The following is an 18,670-nucleotide window of genomic DNA, read 5'->3' as shown; positions in this document are numbered from 1 at the left end:
AGTATAGATCTATATATTTTAGCTGAGCTGAGGGTGAATCCACCATTTGGAATATTTGAACGTGTGGACAGAGATCACTGTCTTTGTACTTGCTTTGATGACTGATTCTTAAAAGAAGTGAATGAGAAGCTGAGGATAACAAACTAATATCCAACAGGGATTTTGTTCTTCCTCTCCTGACACAAATGTCTGTAAATCACTGAGCTCCTCTATGGTATGGACTAAAAGAATGAAGTGCAGTGCTGTGTCAGACAGCTCATTCAGACTAGTGTTTATCAGCCCAGAGCTGCTGCCTGTATGTCTGCAGAGTTCATGCGGGGATAGACAGACTAGTTAAAAATTTGTACTTGTTTTTTACATCAGAAACTTACATCACAAAAACACAAACTTGCAGCAGAGTCTCCAAATGTATCATTTGTAAACTATTTTTTTGTGTTCACTCTGATCTTTCACAGTGTTCTCCATCACTTTCAGTTGTTTGTTAACATTTTATTTTCCTTTTTGTTTTCTCTTGAAAATGCCTTAAGTCAGCACATGAACTTCTCAATAACAAGACTAGTTAATTAACCTGCTCAGTAAATCAGAGGAGACTGAACCTCTCCTCCTCCTCCCCAGGTTCCTCTATGTATTGACTCCTCTAACTTCTCTGTGATTGAGGCTGGGTTGAAGTGCTGTCAGGGGAAGTGTATAGTCAACAGTATCAGTCTGAAGGAAGGAGAGGAGGAGTTCCTGCTCAGAGCTGCTACTGTGAAGCGCTACGGAGCTGCTGTGGTGGTCATGGCCTTCGATGAGGAGGGGCAGGTGAGGAGACAAACAAACACTCTATCACACACAAACTTGCATGTCGATCATTGTTTTTTCCTCTCCAGGCCACAGATACAGACCGCAAAGTGGAGATCTGCAGTCGAGCCTACGAGCTGCTGGTCAGCAAAGTGGGCTTTGACCCCAACGACATCATCTTTGACCCCAACATACTCACCATCGGCACAGGCATGGAGGAACACAACAACTATGCTGTCAACTTCATCAGGGCTACCAAGCTTATCAAAGTAATGCACTTGTCACTCCCAATGCAAATATGTAATAATGCAAATTCAACCGATGCTTACAATATTTGTGAGAATTTTCAGTTTTATCCATCCGTCCCTGTACCTTCACACGAAATGGTCAAAGTTTAGCAGTCACTTACAAACTACTAACTACTGTTTACCAAATATAAGAGGAATGCTCATGAATTCATTTACTTTAATTCATATATACACAGAAAAATAAGACGAATGCTCTTAAACTTCAATCATTTTCAAACGATTAAAAGTGAGTGCTTTAAACAATTGCTACTTTTAGCTGACTTTCAATTGGTGTGTGTCTGTGTGTAGGAGACCTTACCAAAAGCCAGGGTGAGTGGAGGTCTGTCCAACCTCTCCTTCTCCTTCAGAGGAATGGAGGTCATCAGAGAAGCTATGCATGGAGCGTTTCTTTACCACGCTATCAAGGTAAACACTGACGCACAACTTTCCATCCACACACATTGTAATAGCTGAGATCTGTGAACGTGGTGACAGAGTCAGATCAGTCAAGAAACTGAAGTAGTCAGACAGGTTGAAAATAGTTTATCCAAACCACTTTATGTGGAGGTCAAACTGATCGTGAGCTCACGTGAAGTGAACAGGAAAACAAAAAAAAAAAAAAACAGAAAGTACAGAAGGTCAAAGTTGAAGCAGGAAGTTGGTCTGTTAACGATGATGAATGTCTACAACAGACATTTTAATGAACTTGGTGAGTGTAATTTGAAAGCTCTGAAATTATGACTCCACATATAATAAACTGCAATGATCCTTTAAGATTGTAGTAGAGTTGGAAGCCTGTCTTTAAATAAGAACCCTCACACTCCTGTCCCAGGACGGTATGGATATGGGGATAGTGAATGCTGGGAACCTGCCGGTGTACGATGACATCAATAAAGAGCTGCTGCTACTATGTGAAAACATCATCTGGAACAGAGACACTGGTGCCACTGAGAAACTACTGGCCTACGCACAGGTACACATATGAACAGTACACTGAGCTGATGTTGCTTCAGTTTGGTTAACAGGTGTTGACGTTACGACTCTTGTTAACAGAACAATGTGAAAGGAGGGAAGAAGGTGGTTCAGACGGACGAGTGGAGAGAAGAAAATGTGGAGGAGAGACTGGAGTACGCTCTAATCAAGGTAAAATATCTGATGATTAGATTAGATTCGTTTAGGAAATGTGAAAAAAGTGAAGGGGTCTGAATATTTTCTGAATTCAGAGATAACACAGTTTTGCTCCTGTGGGAGATGGTCACAAGGTTGCACTTGGTTGTTTACATGGATAGTTGTGTAACAAATGAAAAAATAAGGTTAGAGAAGTTCAGTCGTTGGCTGGACAAATGGATGGACACATGAAGGATTAATGAGTTTACAACTACTCTCTGGACTCTGATTCAACTCATTTCAGTCACTAAATATATTGGCTCTCAAACAGAAATGATTTTAGCTCAGGGTTTTTGCTGTACCCGTACGTGCTTTCACCCAACTTGTAAACTCGCTGTGCAGGGAATAGAGAAGTATGTCGTGGAGGATGTGGAGGAGTGTCGCTCTCAGGTTGACCGCTACACTCGACCCCTTCACATCATCGAGGGCCCCCTTATGAATGGCATGAAGGTGGTGGGGGATCTCTTTGGAGCTGGGAAGATGTTCCTGCCACAGGTAGGTTGATACTAATTCCATTTTTTTTCCTGTGTCCTTCTTGCATTGGTCTTTTTCCATCAACATGTCCTGGACCGTTATTGTTTGTTTCTTTTTCTGTTTCTTTTCCTCTGGTTGGCTGTTTAACCGGTTAATGCACTCCTCGTGTCAGAGTGAAGATGGATTCTAATAGATTTACATACATTTAGATTTACATAGATTACATTTACATAGTCTACAACTCGTACAGGACTGACATTGATATCCGTGTTTCAGAGTAAAAACTCATGTAATTAGCAGGCTCAAATTACATATTTTGTTCTTGTTATTTCCAATATTTTGCTGGTTCATAGAAAATATGTCAGCTCTGTTTTTGTTTTTGTTATTCCTCTGATTTTTAAACTTTGACTTTGGGAATAACGAAAATCAAAGTTAAGTTCCATTGTTCCAGGACTTGTTACTTTTGAACACCTGGATGTCGACACTGACCCACGTCTTATATTTCCAGATGTTAACTGCCCTTCTTCTATGACACTACATTACTTTTTGTAACGGGATTTACCCCAAAATGATGAAAATGAAATGGGATTTCTTTTCCTCAGGAAAGTCCTTACAGACAATAAACATATACAGTATATGTATATGCTGAATATATGTATGTATATGTGTATGTACTGTATATATGTGTGTGTATATATATGCTGCAAATCATATATTAATTATTTCAACGGTGCCCCAAATTTCATTAAAATCATACAGAAATATCTCACCTACCACTCTTAAATTTTGGATTAAACGAAGCAATGGTCACCACTGTCTTTCAGCATTTAAAACTACTGTAATAAAACCAAAGAGGCACTGAAGTTACAAGTCCTTGTGTGTTTCCAGGTGATCAAGTCGGCCCGTGTTATGAAGAAGGCAGTGGGCTATTTGATTCCTTTCATGGAGAAGGAGAGGGAGGAGATGATGGCATCGTCAGGGTCAACTGAGGAGCTGGTCAGTCTCAGCTGAATATGAAGATATTTCCATGAACATTTAAGAATATCTTTTCACAGGATATCTGTGAGACAAGTGTGTGTAATAACCTGCGTGAACAAAGAACATGACACACAGAGTGTATAAGAGTGAAATCTTATACAAATTATACAAATGAATTAAAAGCTATTTTTAACGCTATGTGTTTTTAGCAGAAAGAAGTGGTGTGGATTGTGAACAGTAGTTTCTTCCACAGCCATGATGGAAAATAAGCAGTCACACTTTTAGAAGTATGAAAACAGCTTTTTTTCCTGAACTAAATATGCACCCCATAGAAACAAATGACACCACACACAAATAAAAAACAGCCAGTTCAGTCTGTTCTGTGGTCGTACACTTCCCCTGTTGTTTTCTTCTTGGTCTGCAGGATCCCTATCAAGGCACCATAGTTCTGGCTACAGTGAAGGGAGACGTCCACGATATTGGCAAAAACATCGTTGGTGTGGTGCTGGGTTGCAACAACTTCAGGTGAAACTGGTGTGCTACTAACTTTGAATGGTTTACCGTCTGAAATTCTTCACAAAGCATTAGGTTCTTTTTCCACCACACCCTTCCCAGTATATTCAGTCAGTGAGCTGCACTTTTCCTCACAATGCATTGTAAATAACAGCAAATACATTTGTTGCTGACTGGAATTAACATTTAAAACAACCAGTCAGAAAGCAGAACTTGTTAGTCTGCTGTTATTAACAGTGTGTGATTGCACATCAAGAGCCTCCACTCATCATATAGATGGTCTCTGAAGTTCACACGTACAGCTCCTCTGGGTGCATGTGTCAGAGCACTACCAGTGGCACTGACAGTATTTCACTGAACAGCTTAGATAATTAACCAGGAGTGAAGAAGCAGTGTTGCCAGGCCCTGGGCACCACCCCAACACTATTACACAGCAAATTAGTGCCATTAAACAGCAGTGTGTGTGTGTGTGTGTGTGTGTGTTTATGTGTGTGTGTGTGTGTGTGTGTTTATTAACTAACAACATATGTGGGTTTATCCTTACCTTCTGTAATATAGAGCAGGTTGGAGTGCACTTCATGGTTATGTCACTGCCGTAGCGAGCACATTGTGGTGGCAGAAAAACAGTTGAAACAAGTGGAGGGAAAAGAATCTCAGGGATAAAGGGAAAAAAAGTTTGAAAAAAATTTTGCTGGTGGATGTCAGAATAGGAATGTAAAAGGGTGATGCTCTTTAAAGAATACTATCATTGAAGATACCCTCTTTGAAGCAAATGCAGATGTTTATGTTTACAAGCCATTAAAGGTACTGACTGCATTGATGAAATCTCCACAGTTCATCACACACAAACAAAAACAATCACATAGTTAATAAAGATTGAATAATAATGATTCAAATCTTTAAATGAAAACTGATTTTGGCTTTCAAATCTTCTGTTCAATGTTCGTCTCATATAGAAAGAGACATTATACATCGATTGATTGCAATTGATTGGTTTTTGTCCTGCACCAAGTGGTACCCAGCCTTTATAGGCTTATAAGATACTAGACAACAGCCACTATCTGCCTGCCTCAGTTGCCAGTGGCACTGTATAACTGTATAACCCAGCACAGATGGACCTCTGTCACAAAAAATACAAGGCTTTGATGTTATTTCAAATAAATACGTCAGTTATATCGAAGAAATGATTTGGGGGTGTTTGTTCTCTTTCAGAGTGATTGACCTGGGCGTGATGGTTCCCTGTGATCGGATCCTTAGAGAGGCCATTACACGGAAAGCAGGTACAGTACACTGCTTAGGTTCCATGTTGTCAGTGGGAAATGTTGACGGAACATATTTAAATTAGCAAACTCATAGATATATCATAGAAATATCATAGATATCATATTTCATATAAATGATTCATTCAGCGGATCATCATTCAAATATAATGGTAGTGAAAGACAGAGCTCTTGGTAGTGAAGATGAAAATAAAACATTGTGTTGCGTTCAAAGGCTCATCGTTGATTTTGGTAAAGTTCAAGCTTCAGCTTTCTTGTCATTTCCACACATACACATGTCGCACATACAGGGCAACAATGTCGTTCTTCGTGGATCACAATGCAACACAAAACGGACGAGTAATATGTGTACAAAACAATAACAACTGCAAGAAAAAAGTGGTAGCCTAAAACAGTTATTTACTCTACCCCCCAAACCATTGCATATACTCTTTTTATGTTTTTCATATTAGCCTGGGCATCTATGTGCCAATGCTAATTATTCAAACTATTGCTGCTGTATTAATTCTTCTTCTCTTATGATAGCAGTAGCAATAATACTGGCTGTGAATTATGTCTGTTCTTGCAGATATCATTGGTTTGTCTGGTCTCATCACTCCCTCTCTGGATGAGATGATCTACGTGGCCAAAGAGATGGAGAGACTCGGGATGACAACACCACTGCTGATTGGAGGAGCCACCACATCAAAGTAATGCAAACACAAACAGGCATAAATCCATGATAAGGGGGAAATACACCTCACTGATCAACAAACATTTGCAAAAAGCAGCTTGTTATGATGTGCATCGCAGGAGACCTGTAGCTGTCTGTACTCTCCAGACACCCACACAGGATGGGATAAGTGGTGCTTATGTGTAATGTTTCTCTAAAACATCACACAATGTAATGTGTACTTTCAGAGAAATATATCCGTTATATAGAATTAGGCTATTAGTAAATAGTACCTCTGCTGGTCATTATAAAAGGAAGCTAATATCTTGCAGTGCTCTCTTGGGTTTCAAACATTTGTGTTTTGTATTTGACAGGACACACACAGCAGTGAAGATCGCCCCCCGCTACAGTTGTCCTGTTATCCATGTTCTGGATGCCTCCAGGAGTGTGGTGGTGGTCAGTACATCTACCTGAGCTCTGTGAATCTTCCTAGGGTCTTAACTCTTTTTCTCAATTCTTTGGGCCAGAGAGAAACACATAGCATTCATTTAAAATGAATCAATATGTCTTTGATAACAGGCTACAAAAAATATCCCATCAAGACAAAATAAAAACTTGTTTTGTTAGGAAATCCTTTAAAAACCCAAAACAAAAACTTGTTCATTGCCAGCAGTCTAACACATGGCACCACATTTCACTGAAATCTCTTTATTAGAACTCCAAATCACAAACAAAGGAGAGTCAAGGTCAGAATCTCCTCAGGAGTTATTGATCTCTTATTGTATGTGATGGTCGGAGAGTTGACATGAGTTGATGTGGCCACAGATATGAGAGAGGTTTGAGCTGACTCTGACTTGAGTCTGATTGGTCCAAACTACAGTGTGTTTTATGCCCCACTTGTTTGCCCTGTCTGTCAGTGTTCCCAGTTGCTGGATGAGACAATGAGGGAGGAGTATTTTGAGGACCTGAAAGAGGAGTATGAGGAGATCAGGCAGGACCACTATGACTCTCTGAAGGTAAGAATGGCTGGTAGAAACTAGGGGACACTACCCATGGTTTAAAAGTGTTTTCCTGGATCCAGTGACCCACATAGGTGACCTTCTTTGAGATCAGTGTTGTATCGCTATGTACCTTTATCACAAGTAAATACAGACTGGTAGAGTCAGACAAATCCAGACAAATTAAAACACACCTGAGCCCCTGTACACATCTGCAAGACATATATATACATATGCAATTTCACACAGGCGCATTTATGGTAGTTTTTTTTACAAATTGAAGTATTTATTGAATTCAATATCATTTTGCATAAAGAATTCAAGTGATAAAAATTATAAATTTGTTGCTATTAAGTCTGCATGCATACTGCATGTTAAGTGAAAATGTGCTGCTGGAAGAAGCGGCTTAATAAAGGTGATTTTTTTTCTTTTCAACAAACTATCTGATTAAAGGATGATCTGGTGTTACGGTATTCTGTATTTTTCTTATTTTGAAATCCCATGAAAAGACCCAAACCATCAATGTCTTAGTCCATATCTCTATGCTTTCCTACTTCTCAACTCTGACTGGTTCTCAGCCCTAACGCCTTTGGTTCCGGCTGAAGATGTAAATCTTTAAACACATCTCAAAAATATAATTTTTATAAAAAGGATCAGTACTTTTCTAAAACTGCACACTGACATTTTTGTGTTATATTCTTTTCAGAGAATTTGACCTTTATGCTGGAGCCAGATATAGCCTACATTCCAAAGTAACAGTCAAGAGTGTGTGTGTGTGTGTGTTAATGTTGATGAAGGAACATGTCACCCAGTGCAACAGTGTGACTCAGTGATGTGTTTTTAATAGTCTTTGGAAACAATGGAGCTCTGTGGCTCAGAGGGATCAGATATATCAGGTTGTGATACACATACAGTACTTGTTAGTAGGAAACCTTCACTGATGGTTTGACTGCACATGAGATCTCCAGACAGTAAGAAAATGTGGAATATCACCAGATATTCCACAAGGATGGAACTGCACACTGGACCTGTATAGTGGCAAGACAAAGTGTGTGAACCCTTTAGAATGACCTGTTTTTCTGCATTAGTTGACTATAAAATATGATCCGATCTTCACCTAAGTCACAAGTATAGATAAATACAGTATAGATAAGCTAACAACACACTAACAATTATATTCTTTGGTGTCAAACATCCATAGTGCTGGTGGAAAAAGTAAGTGAACCCTTGCATTTAGTAACAGGTCGAACATCACACCAGCTCTTCCGGTAGCTGCTGATCAGACTGCGACCAATGTCCAGACTTGTTTTTTTGTAGTTTGATGGATGTGTGTTTGTACATGTATTTTCATGTAAAGCACACAGAGTTTAGTAGTAATGAAATGTACTAAATAAATAAAATCGCCTTCTCTTCCTCTTCATCTTCCATCTCCGTCTGTTGCCTTCAGGATCGTCGGTATCTGTCTCTGTCCCAGGCCAGAGAGAAGGCGTTACATATAGACTGGCTCTCTCTGCCCAGACCAGGTGAGTTTGTACAGGTGAATGAATTCCAAAATCATTAAAGACATATTCTGCCTCAAATTCACTGATATACTTTCAGTCTGTCATGCTAATCTTTGGGGAGTCTGTCTTTATAACCTTTATTTTAATGTCTGCTGGAGATTGCAAATTTTCCAAAGACACCAAACATATCAAACTGGATTTTGGAAAATGAACCACAAGATTGCAATAATATTTGCAAAAAAACTAGCAAATACAGAATATTTATGTGCTATTGTCTTACAAAAAGTTCAGATTTTTCAGCTGAATTAAAACCCTGTATTTGTCTGTGTGTGACAGTACGTCCTCAGTTCCTGGGCACCCGTGTGTTTGAGCAGTATGACCTGAATAGTTTGGTGGACTTCATTGATTGGAAGCCTTTCTTTGATGTGTGGCAGCTGAGAGGAAAATACCCCAACAGAGGTTACCCCAAGATCTTCAAGGACAAGACTGTTGGTACGAGCTCAGCCTCTGTTAGGGTCCATCCATCCACCTACATTATATTCAAATGTTGCTCATGCATTACATTTTATTTGAACTCTTGGTTTTTTTAAATACAAAAAAATTGGCAAGAAGAAAACATATGTTTAAAAAAAATAATAATATAGTCTTCCTGATTTATTTTAAAGGGGCAATAGTCAGGTTTTTTGCTCTAACTTATCATTATAAAGTAAATAATGTTGCTGTTAGTAGCTTCCCCCAGTTAGTGAAAATAGCAGACGGTGGAACACCCAAATTGACTGTGGAATCTCTCCCCGGCAAAAGAAAAAGACCCCTGTTGTTGGAGGAGGCAAAGAAAGAGAGAGTGATAGAAACCGAGGTGAAACGAGAGTGAACCTTGGACAGGCATTCACCCGATGGAGGGAGTTCCAGGACTTGAGAGGGATCAAAGCCAGCATTCAGTTGGCCTTATTTCTACTAAATCAGGACCTAACAAACCCTGGGGGGGGGGGTTCCGTTGTCTGTTGCCACTTTAACAAAATGATAAATATCGTGGTTAAAAATAAGATTATTTATTTGAGCCCTATTTAAAAATTCATAGCACTATTTACAAAAATAAAACTGCACATTACTTGATGTCAAGTAAGCTATGTTGATGACAAAAAAACACAGGCAATAGTGAGATGGAGGAGTGACTTCCATAATTGTTGAATATTTTACAAACAGTGAAACTATGTCTCATCTTAATGATATTTGGGTCCTGAAGGTTTGGAGGCTCGGCGCGTCTTTGATGACGCCCAGCGGCTGCTCAACCAGATGATTGACACTGGCAGTCTGAAGGGTCATGGCCTGGTGGGATTCTGGCATGCCCAGAGTGATGGTGATGACATCAATGTGTATGAAAATGATGTCACAGTGCGCAGAGACACCAAACCCATTGCCACTTTCCATGGCTTACGGCAACAGGTGAGGGACATACTGTAAAAGAAATATAATATAAAAGTAAAAGTTCTGCTGAGTATCTTGGGTCATTACAGGAGGAAACTGTAAAGAAGTTGAACAGAACAGAAATAAGAATATCACAGATTCTGTCTTGGATGGATACAAACCTTTCTTACAAGAATATGAAAAACATACTGAAGGGTTGCTCTCAAAATCATGACGCATGGTTTCTTGAGAACTACTAACTAGATTACCATGAAAGTCACTGAGCACATTTGGTTGCATTGGCAGCACATGCAGATATCAACCAAATATTTCATTGCTGTTGTAGTAGTACATGTCTTCAACTGGATTGAAAAAGAGTTCCCGTTATGTAGCAAAACTCTGCTGCATCCACCAGGATCTTCTGACAAGGTAGAGTGAGTACGATGGACAACTGCTGCTTATAGTAGATTTTAGGTCTAGTATAGGAGATATCTAGATTTTCTGATAAGTTCTCACCACAACCTCTTCTCCATTGTCTCCATCCTGCAACATTTTTTTTCTTTGTTAAGCTGTGCATAGATCAACTTGAAGTTTTGTCATCCAGCTAATGAGGTTACTTTCAAGACTATTCAATAGGATCATCAGTAGTTCAAACGATCATCCTCACCCTTAAAAATTTGCTCCATCCAACCTGGACCTAGCAGGACTGATACTACCAGATCACGTGAGCAGATGAAATGTTGCTTATCACCAATTCAATGATTTTGGGTCCCAAAAAAGAAAAGGGACTCAGCTGTGAGACGACACTGCAGAAGTTGGCAAAACTTACCTCTGCTGTCTGTGATAATAGCTGATGTCAGATAATGCCTTGCATTCTTAATTTTAAGACCTAGAGGAGTAAATTTTCCTGTAGTGTTCCACTAGATATTACACACATCATTTTACTATCACCAGACTAAGTACCAATTTCATTTTGTCCTTGAAAGATCAACTTTCTTCATCTGGGTGATTCCAACCTTGTTGTTCATTACTAATGCTCCGCTTATTCAGTTGCTTATAAAGCAGCAGGGGAGATTTGCAGAGGGTGTCTAGATTCCAAAGGAGGAAAATGCCAATCATACGCAATTTAGAACCATCTCACTCCTCAGCTCGGAAGGTAAAATCTTTAAGATTCAACGCCTGAAAATACCTAGATACATAGATAGATAGATAGATAGATAGATAGATAGATAGATAGATAGATAGATAGATAGATAGATAGATACTTTATTTATCCCCTAGGGGAAATTCATCTGTACATTACCTCATTGTTCATGGTAAATAATAATAATAACAGTTGATAATAAATAAACAATGATAATTAGATTAGTCCACTTCCTTTGGCTTAGGTGTTGTATAACCTGATGGCAGTGGGAATAAAGGATCTCCTGAACCTCTCTGTTCTGCAGCGCAGTGACATGAGATGTTTGCTGCAGCTGTAGCTGCTTGTCTGTCCTGCCAGAATATTGTGGAGAGGGTGGTTAGTATTGTCCAAGATGGCCTTCATCTTACATTGCATGCATCTATCCATAACAGTCCTGAGTCCAGGCTCCTGCCAAGCACAGACCCAGCCTTTTTGACCAGCTTGTCCAGTCTCTTTGAGTTCATTTCGGACATGCTGCTGCCCCAACAGACTGCAGCATAAAAAAGTACACTGGCCACAACTGACTGAAAGTCCAAGACCATCTCCTTGGTCTTGGAGGTGTTCACAAGGAGGCAGTTCTTGTCGCCATCGTCAGATCCCTGTACTCCTCTTCCTGCCCGTTCCTGATACGCGCCACAATAGCTGTGTCACCCGAGTATTTCTGGATATGAAAGGACTCAAGAGTTTTATTTAAATTCCGCCGTATACAGGGTGAACAGGAACGGAGCCAGAACAGTCCCCTGTGGAGCCCCAGTGCTGCTCATCACCGTCCCTGAGACACAGTTTCCAAGCCTGACGTACTGTGGTCGTCTTGTCAGGTAAACCACAATCCAGCACATGAAGCAGAGATCCACCCCCATCCCTTCCTGCTTGTCTTTATGAATGGGGGGTTGGATGGTGTTAAATCCACTTGAGAAATCAAAGAACATAATCCTCATGTAACTACCTGGCTCATCCAAGTAAGAATGGGCCCGGTAGAGCATGTAAAGGACGGCATCATCCAATATGTTCTTTGTAGGCGAACTGTAGGGGGTCTAGTGCATGTTCAACCTGTGGCTTCAGAAGGTGGAGAAGCAGCCGCTCCAGGGTCTTCATGATGTGAGGGCCACCGGTCTGTAGTCATTTATCTCAGCCGGTCATCCTACTTTAGGTACCGGAACAAGACACAATGTTTTCCACAGGACCGGGACCCTCCCTGTTTGCAGACTTAAGTTAAAGATCCTCTAGAGAGGCTCAGCCAGCTGGGCTGCACAGTCCTTTAACAGCCTCGGACACACACCATCCAGGCCTGTTGTCTTTCCAGGACGTAGCCTCTTGAGCTCCGCCCTCACCTCCTCCGCTGTGAAGGACAGGAGACTTGACCCCAGTGTGGAGGGAGTTGCAGCTGAAGTGTCAGGTTGTGGAGGAGATGCCGTAGGAGAAGCTGCAGCTGAAGCAGTGGGAGAGAGAAGAGATGAGGCTGTGTCAAACCTGTTGTGGAACAGGTTGAACTCATTGGCCTTGTCCACCATCCATGATGTTGCCTGGCTGTTCTTGTCCTTATAGCCAGTGATGGTCGTCATCCCCTTCCACACCACTCTGGTGTTGTTGTGCTGCAGCTTCGTCTGTACTTTCTTTTTGTAGTCCTCCTTCACCTGCTTGAATCTCCTCATCAGCTCATGTTGCACACACCTGAGCTTCTCCCTGTCTAAATCCCTGAAGGCCTCCTTTTTCTGGTCGAGGAGGGTCTTGATGTTACTGGTGATTCAGGGTTTGTTGTTTGGAAAGCAGTGTACAGCTCTTGCTGGTATTACAGTGTCCATACAGAAGTTAATGTAGTCCATGGTACATTCAACCATTCTATCGAGGTCAGGATCCTTGCTTTTATCATTTTCTTGTGACTCCAACAGGACATTCCAGTCTGTGCACTCAAAACAGTCTCTGCCCTCAGGGGTCCAGTGAAGCCAGTCAGGTGAGAGTCTGAGAGTTACCTCTGTAGCAAAATCTGCATGGCATCACCTGGAGAAGGGAATTATCACTGACTATGCAATTTCACTGTCCTTTTTTGCCTTGGTGATTAACATGCTTGCAGAGTCTGCAGAGGTAGTGTTAAGTAGGGATGGCTCGATCATGTTATTTTGCCGCCAATACGATTATCTATGAGTGAGATCTGCTGGTCCACAGCCGATACTGATCATTTTTGGCATGTGTTGCAGGTGGTGTACTTTATATCAGTCTCACACACTTCGTAAAAGTTCCACACGGCCAATGTCTTGTTTCGGTGGCCTGTCACGTGCCGGCGCAGTGAACAAGGTGGGAGGTGGGACTACACTTCACAGCACACAGTGCTTCTTTAAGCCATAGACACCAGAGTATTGACTACAGGTGATCAGTTTTAAGATGACCGTTGACCAGGAGCATTAATACTGATGTACGGTTAACATATTCTTTATGAAAATCGGCTGATAATGATCAGTGACTGATCAATTGGGGAATCCCTAGTGATAAGACCCCCTCTCCAGATCATGCACTTCACTTTGATGACAACATCATCTTGAAGGGCTTCAAGTCAGCTAAGTTCAGGCCCTTAGTCCTGAAGAAGAATGACCACCACTTCTCTTTGGGAGGCGTCCAGATTTGGGATGGGTACGAGTACTCGAGTACTGATTGTTGCTGTCATTATTCGAGTAGCGTTTCACTACTTGCACACCTGTGCAAATGTTGGCTTTGGCTACAGTATTTCAACTCAGTTGGCGTTACGTGCACCATGACAGCCTTAACCAGGAAAAGTGATGTCTGGAAATACTTTGATCAAAAAGATGACAATAACGTGCAGTGCAAGACAATCAGTAGGCTTGGTCAGGGAGGTCTGTGTCCGAGTGGAAACACAAGTGGAACCTTTAAGCTTGTGTTTCTGCTCGGACACGGACCTCCCGTATTTCTTTTTTTAAGGTAAAAATACATCTATATATAATTTTTAAGTACTCGTTCATAAAGTAATGAGAGTACTTGAATATTGAAATTACTGAAAATGCCCATCCCTAGTCAAGATTCCATCTGTGACAGAGAAGCCTGGGCAAAGCCTTTGACCTCTAAGAACCCTGAAGGACACTGCAGAGGTCCAGGCAACCAGTGAGGAGCTTAAAGCAAGGTTATTAACAGTCTAGACTTTCAGTGAAGTTCAAAGCCTGGATCCACCATCATTGAATCCTGTCATCACTTCACTGCTGTTCTATGAAGTCCCATTGACCACCGTGAAGGGCTTCAAGATCAAAACATCAATCAGTTTCTATGCAGGTAGCTAAGCCTTTCCAAGAGCCTGAGCAGCGTGGATCTGAATGGGCGCACCAACAAGCTTCAGCTTCCTTTCACCAGCCTGGCTAAGAAAATTAGGGTCACTCATGCCAAAGAGCTGATGCATAACAGAGGCTCCGCCGACTCCGAAGTCTCATTAACTAGCCTCAAAGTAAGAACAGGAAGGAAATGATGGTGTATGAGTGCAGCAAAACATCCTAGTGGGATTTGTGACGAGCCAGACTCGGCAGAAATGTAAGTCCTTGCTTTGATAAAGCCCATGGGAAAGAGAGGCAAAAGTGCAGAAGTTGAGGAATGCTCTTGCAGGATAGTGGGCATGCATTAGCTGGGAGCATGGATAAAGTGGAAGCATGCACTTAAATGTAAGAGTACCTGGACAAAGCACTGGAAGTCAGAACCACTGTGAATCAGTTTTCTGATCCAGTCAGTGTATGACTTCCTCCCATCATTCACTACAGAAGTATAGTAAACACTCCAGCATGCCTGCTGTGCCTGCAGAGATGGCCCTTTGAACACATCCTGAGCAAATGCCCACTAAGCCTTGAGAGAGTGGCAGTATTGTTGGTGCCATGAACAAGTAGTGAGGGAAGTAGCAAACACCATCTGCACAGGAATCCACCACAGCAAGCAACAACTCCCAAAAAGGTATGCCATCGCCCTGATTACAGCAGGGGAGAAGCCCCAACCCAAGCTCAGGGCTCAGTGGACTGCTTGCAACAACACGTGACTGGCAGTTAAAGCTCAACCTAGAGAGGCAGTTCAAATTCGTACCACCAACTGGTAGCCACATGCCAGAGGCAGTGATGGAAAGCTGTTGTGAGCCTATTGAAGTGCAGGCCAGTCTCTACATTGGTTCCTGGGAATACCAGATAGAGGAGACCCGTGAGCTTGAAAGGGGTAAGTACCACCAACTGGTAGCCACATGCCAGAGGCAGTGATGGAAAGCTGTTGTGAGCCTATTGAAGTGCAGGCCAGTCTCTACATTAGGCTCCTGGGAATACCAGGTCTCCACAGTAGAGAGCCACACAAAGATTACTTGAAACCCTTGAAAAGGCTTCGGATCAAGACAGGTGATCCATGGTGTGGTACAGTAGCTACTTAGATACAAGCTGGGTACTGATCACCTCAAGCTGAGTCACACAGGGAAACACTTTATATTTTCTGGAGCATCACCAATGTGTCTAAGTTGCACCTCCTAGGTGTATTGTATCCTCATGGAAGTGAATAACAGCAACATACCACAGAGGCAATTGATAAATGATCTGTAGATTATTTTTGAGTTGATGTTAAATGGACAATTGTATAATGTATTACCAAGTTCACATGTGAAAGCATGCATAATATTCTCTTTCTTTCACTAGTGGTGGCATTTTAACTTAATGCTGCACTGGCTGAAATGTATGGAAGCGTAGCGCATTCACTTAAGAAAAAAAATCTACTATGTTTTCCTGAATTAAAGAGATCATTATCTCAGTTCGACTGAGTTCAAGAGCAGTTAGAGAAGGTACAACTGAGCAAATGACTAGATTTGTTTAAAACTAACAATTCAGCACTTACTTTTGACTTTTAAGTAACAAATTTACAATCAGCTGCTGGTCCAGGCTGCTGATATTTAATGATAGTGTTGCATTTTTCCCGAGCTAGCAGTGTTGTCTATGGATGGGAATCATGGTTTGACTATCACTTTGGTCCAGCCTGAAATATCTAAACAACTATTGGATGGATTTCCATAAATACCAATTGGTACAGCTATATCACACTTACATATAATCAACTGTGCCTCTAAATATCAACTAAAACAGTAACAATTAAGGCAACAGAGATAAATGTAAAAACAACAAAGTAGCATTTTGTCCCATTCATACAGAATAAAGCCTTTTACACTGTATGTATGGCCTTCTGTCTAGCACTACCTCTAAGTAAACTTTAAAAAATTTAGATCCACAGTTGCAAAATCATTATTATGATATAAACTGTTGTTTATATTGAATTGCTCTTTATTATCAGATATCAAAAGTCTGATTTTGTCTTGTTGCATTTCCTGGCTGACTGCACGTTACCTGACTCAGAACCATCATCTTGTTTAACAGTCGAATGTCTTATATACAGTACATATCATACACTGATGAACCAAAACATTATGACCAGAATGGGCACTCTAACTGGCTCATATGCAGCAGGGTGCGATTAAAAGCGTGTTGTGACACATTCTCCACATACCTGTCATTCAAATTTTCTACAACTTGTATCGCAGCAGCTCTTCTGTTAGTTCAGACCAGATGGGATAGTCTTTGTGGCTATCACACATCAATGGTGTCGGTCTGTGGCACATTTATCCGTCTTCAGACCACTGTTTGGTAAGTACTCACCATTGCTGACCAGCAGCCCACAAGCCTTGCAGTTTTGGAGATGATGTGACCCAGTCATCTGGCCATAACAATTCGGTCCTTGTCAAAGTTGCCAGGTCTTTACACCTGCCCATTTATGTCATAATGTTTTGGTTCATTGGTGCATACTAAGCATTAGCCTATGCTGATATAGCCTATATTCCAAAGTAACAGTCAAGAGTGTGTGTGTGTGTGTGTGTGTGTATGTGTGTGTGTGTGTGTGTGTGTGTGTGTGTGTGCGTGTGCGTGTGCGTGTGTGTTGCAGGTGGAAAAGGACAGTTCCAGTTCAGAGCCCTACCTGTGTGTGTCTGACTTTGTGGCCCCTGTAGACAGCAGTGTGGCAGACTACATTGGTGTGTTTGCTGTGGGTGTGTTTGGAGCTGAGGAGCTGAGTCAGCAGTTCCAGGCTCAGGGAGACGACTTCAGCAGCATCATGGTCAAAGCTCTGGCTGACCGCCTGGCTGAGGTACAGTACGGACGGTGTTCTAACACACCAGGCCTCCATCACTGCTGGTATCACACGGGTCAGTGGTGCTGAATGACAGATTAACTGTTGGTGTCATGATGTTTCTTTGGTTTCTGTTAAAACCAACTTTTTATCCTCCAGGCGTTTGCTGAGGAGCTCCATGCTCGAGTGCGTAAGGAGCTGTGGGGCTATTGTGCTGATGAAACTCTGCAAGCCTCAGACCTACACAGAGTTCGGTACCAGGGCATCAGACCTGCAGCTGGCTACCCCAGCCAGCCTGACCACACTGAGAAGACCACCATGTGGAGCCTGGGTGGTATACACGACAAGACCGGTGAGAGCACTAAAAACCACTCATAAGTGCAGCTGAAAGGCTCCCAATGCTGCTGTATCCTTCCCTCACACAGCACAACAAAATAAAACCCCGTTGTTCAGTTATTACATTTCTCTCTCTTTGTGCATAAAGCAGAATCATGCAAAAAGGTAAAGTATTTACAAGATGTGTTTTGAAACACATCCCAGTGTGCTCAAGATGGAAGCTAGATGTTTGCTGTGTGTGGAAAGGCTTGTATTATTGCAGACATGCAGTAAATATGTTAACAGTCACATTGTAGAGACTCACTTTCCAAGTCCCCATAATGTAAATTTTAAATTTTAGAGTAAGGACATTTTGTGTACCTGTGTTTATTATGTGGGTATTAATGTGCTTTGCTGTATGCATATGTAATAACTGTGTTATTGTATTTTAATATGTGTTCTCTGTGTGTGTAGGTATTGGTCTGACAGAATCCCTGGCCATGACGCCTGCAGCGTCAGTGTCTGGGCTTTACTTCTCCAACCCTCAGGCTTCATACTTCGCTGTGGGAAAGATCACCAAGGAGCAGGTTGGACTAACCATCCACACTTTAAACTGCTGTAATTAACTAGACACAAGATTTCAGAATGAAATATCAAGCACTTCTCTAGACTCACCATTTTCCAGTGTTAAAATAAAAGTCATTATGCTATTGCATTATGATATTGAGATATTATAATATCTTAATATAAAGCAGGCTGTCTTTATTATGATATGTGTAACTGTTGGCTGCTTGGCAGATGAGTCACTTTTGTATTTACTATGTGGAGGCTCGGAAAACTTGTCACTTAAACTATTAGAAACTCCTGAAACTGAGCTTCTTCAACTCACTATACAGTAAACAACGTCAAGAAATTTGACAGTGTTACGTTCCCCCGATGTGTGCCAAGGGATGAGGAGAAGTAACAAATGAAAAAAAGTGTTCGGGGAGGAAAGGAAGATAAGGAGGC

At 41.5% G+C, this 18,670-nt stretch overlaps 1 protein-coding gene across 1 annotated transcript in view; it reads left to right on the top strand.

The window, feature by feature from the left end:
* The window catches only part of mtr (5-methyltetrahydrofolate-homocysteine methyltransferase), a 36,695-nt gene that overhangs the window by 13,320 nt on the left and 4,705 nt on the right, over positions 1-18,670 (top strand). Inside the window, exons 15-32 of the mRNA XM_023418921.2 lie at positions 616-801; positions 870-1,049; positions 1,377-1,493; positions 1,900-2,040; positions 2,121-2,210; positions 2,577-2,729; positions 3,597-3,704; positions 4,111-4,211; positions 5,412-5,479; positions 6,048-6,168; positions 6,506-6,587; positions 7,049-7,147; positions 8,577-8,652; positions 8,968-9,123; positions 9,875-10,074; positions 17,165-17,365; positions 17,507-17,699; positions 18,137-18,249. Coding sequence (XP_023274689.1) covers positions 616-801; positions 870-1,049; positions 1,377-1,493; positions 1,900-2,040; positions 2,121-2,210; positions 2,577-2,729; positions 3,597-3,704; positions 4,111-4,211; positions 5,412-5,479; positions 6,048-6,168; positions 6,506-6,587; positions 7,049-7,147; positions 8,577-8,652; positions 8,968-9,123; positions 9,875-10,074; positions 17,165-17,365; positions 17,507-17,699; positions 18,137-18,249 — 2,385 coding nt within the window. The remainder of the gene's footprint in view (positions 1-615; positions 802-869; positions 1,050-1,376; positions 1,494-1,899; positions 2,041-2,120; positions 2,211-2,576; positions 2,730-3,596; positions 3,705-4,110; positions 4,212-5,411; positions 5,480-6,047; positions 6,169-6,505; positions 6,588-7,048; positions 7,148-8,576; positions 8,653-8,967; positions 9,124-9,874; positions 10,075-17,164; positions 17,366-17,506; positions 17,700-18,136; positions 18,250-18,670) is intronic.

Source organism: Seriola lalandi, unplaced genomic scaffold, assembly GCF_002814215.2.
Source record: "Seriola lalandi dorsalis isolate HSWRI2012SDOR001 ecotype SW California unplaced genomic scaffold, Sedor1 jcf7180002054585, whole genome shotgun sequence".
Lineage (NCBI taxonomy): Eukaryota > Metazoa > Chordata > Actinopteri > Carangiformes > Carangidae > Seriola > Seriola lalandi.
This window is presented reverse-complemented; position numbering and strand designations above follow the sequence as displayed.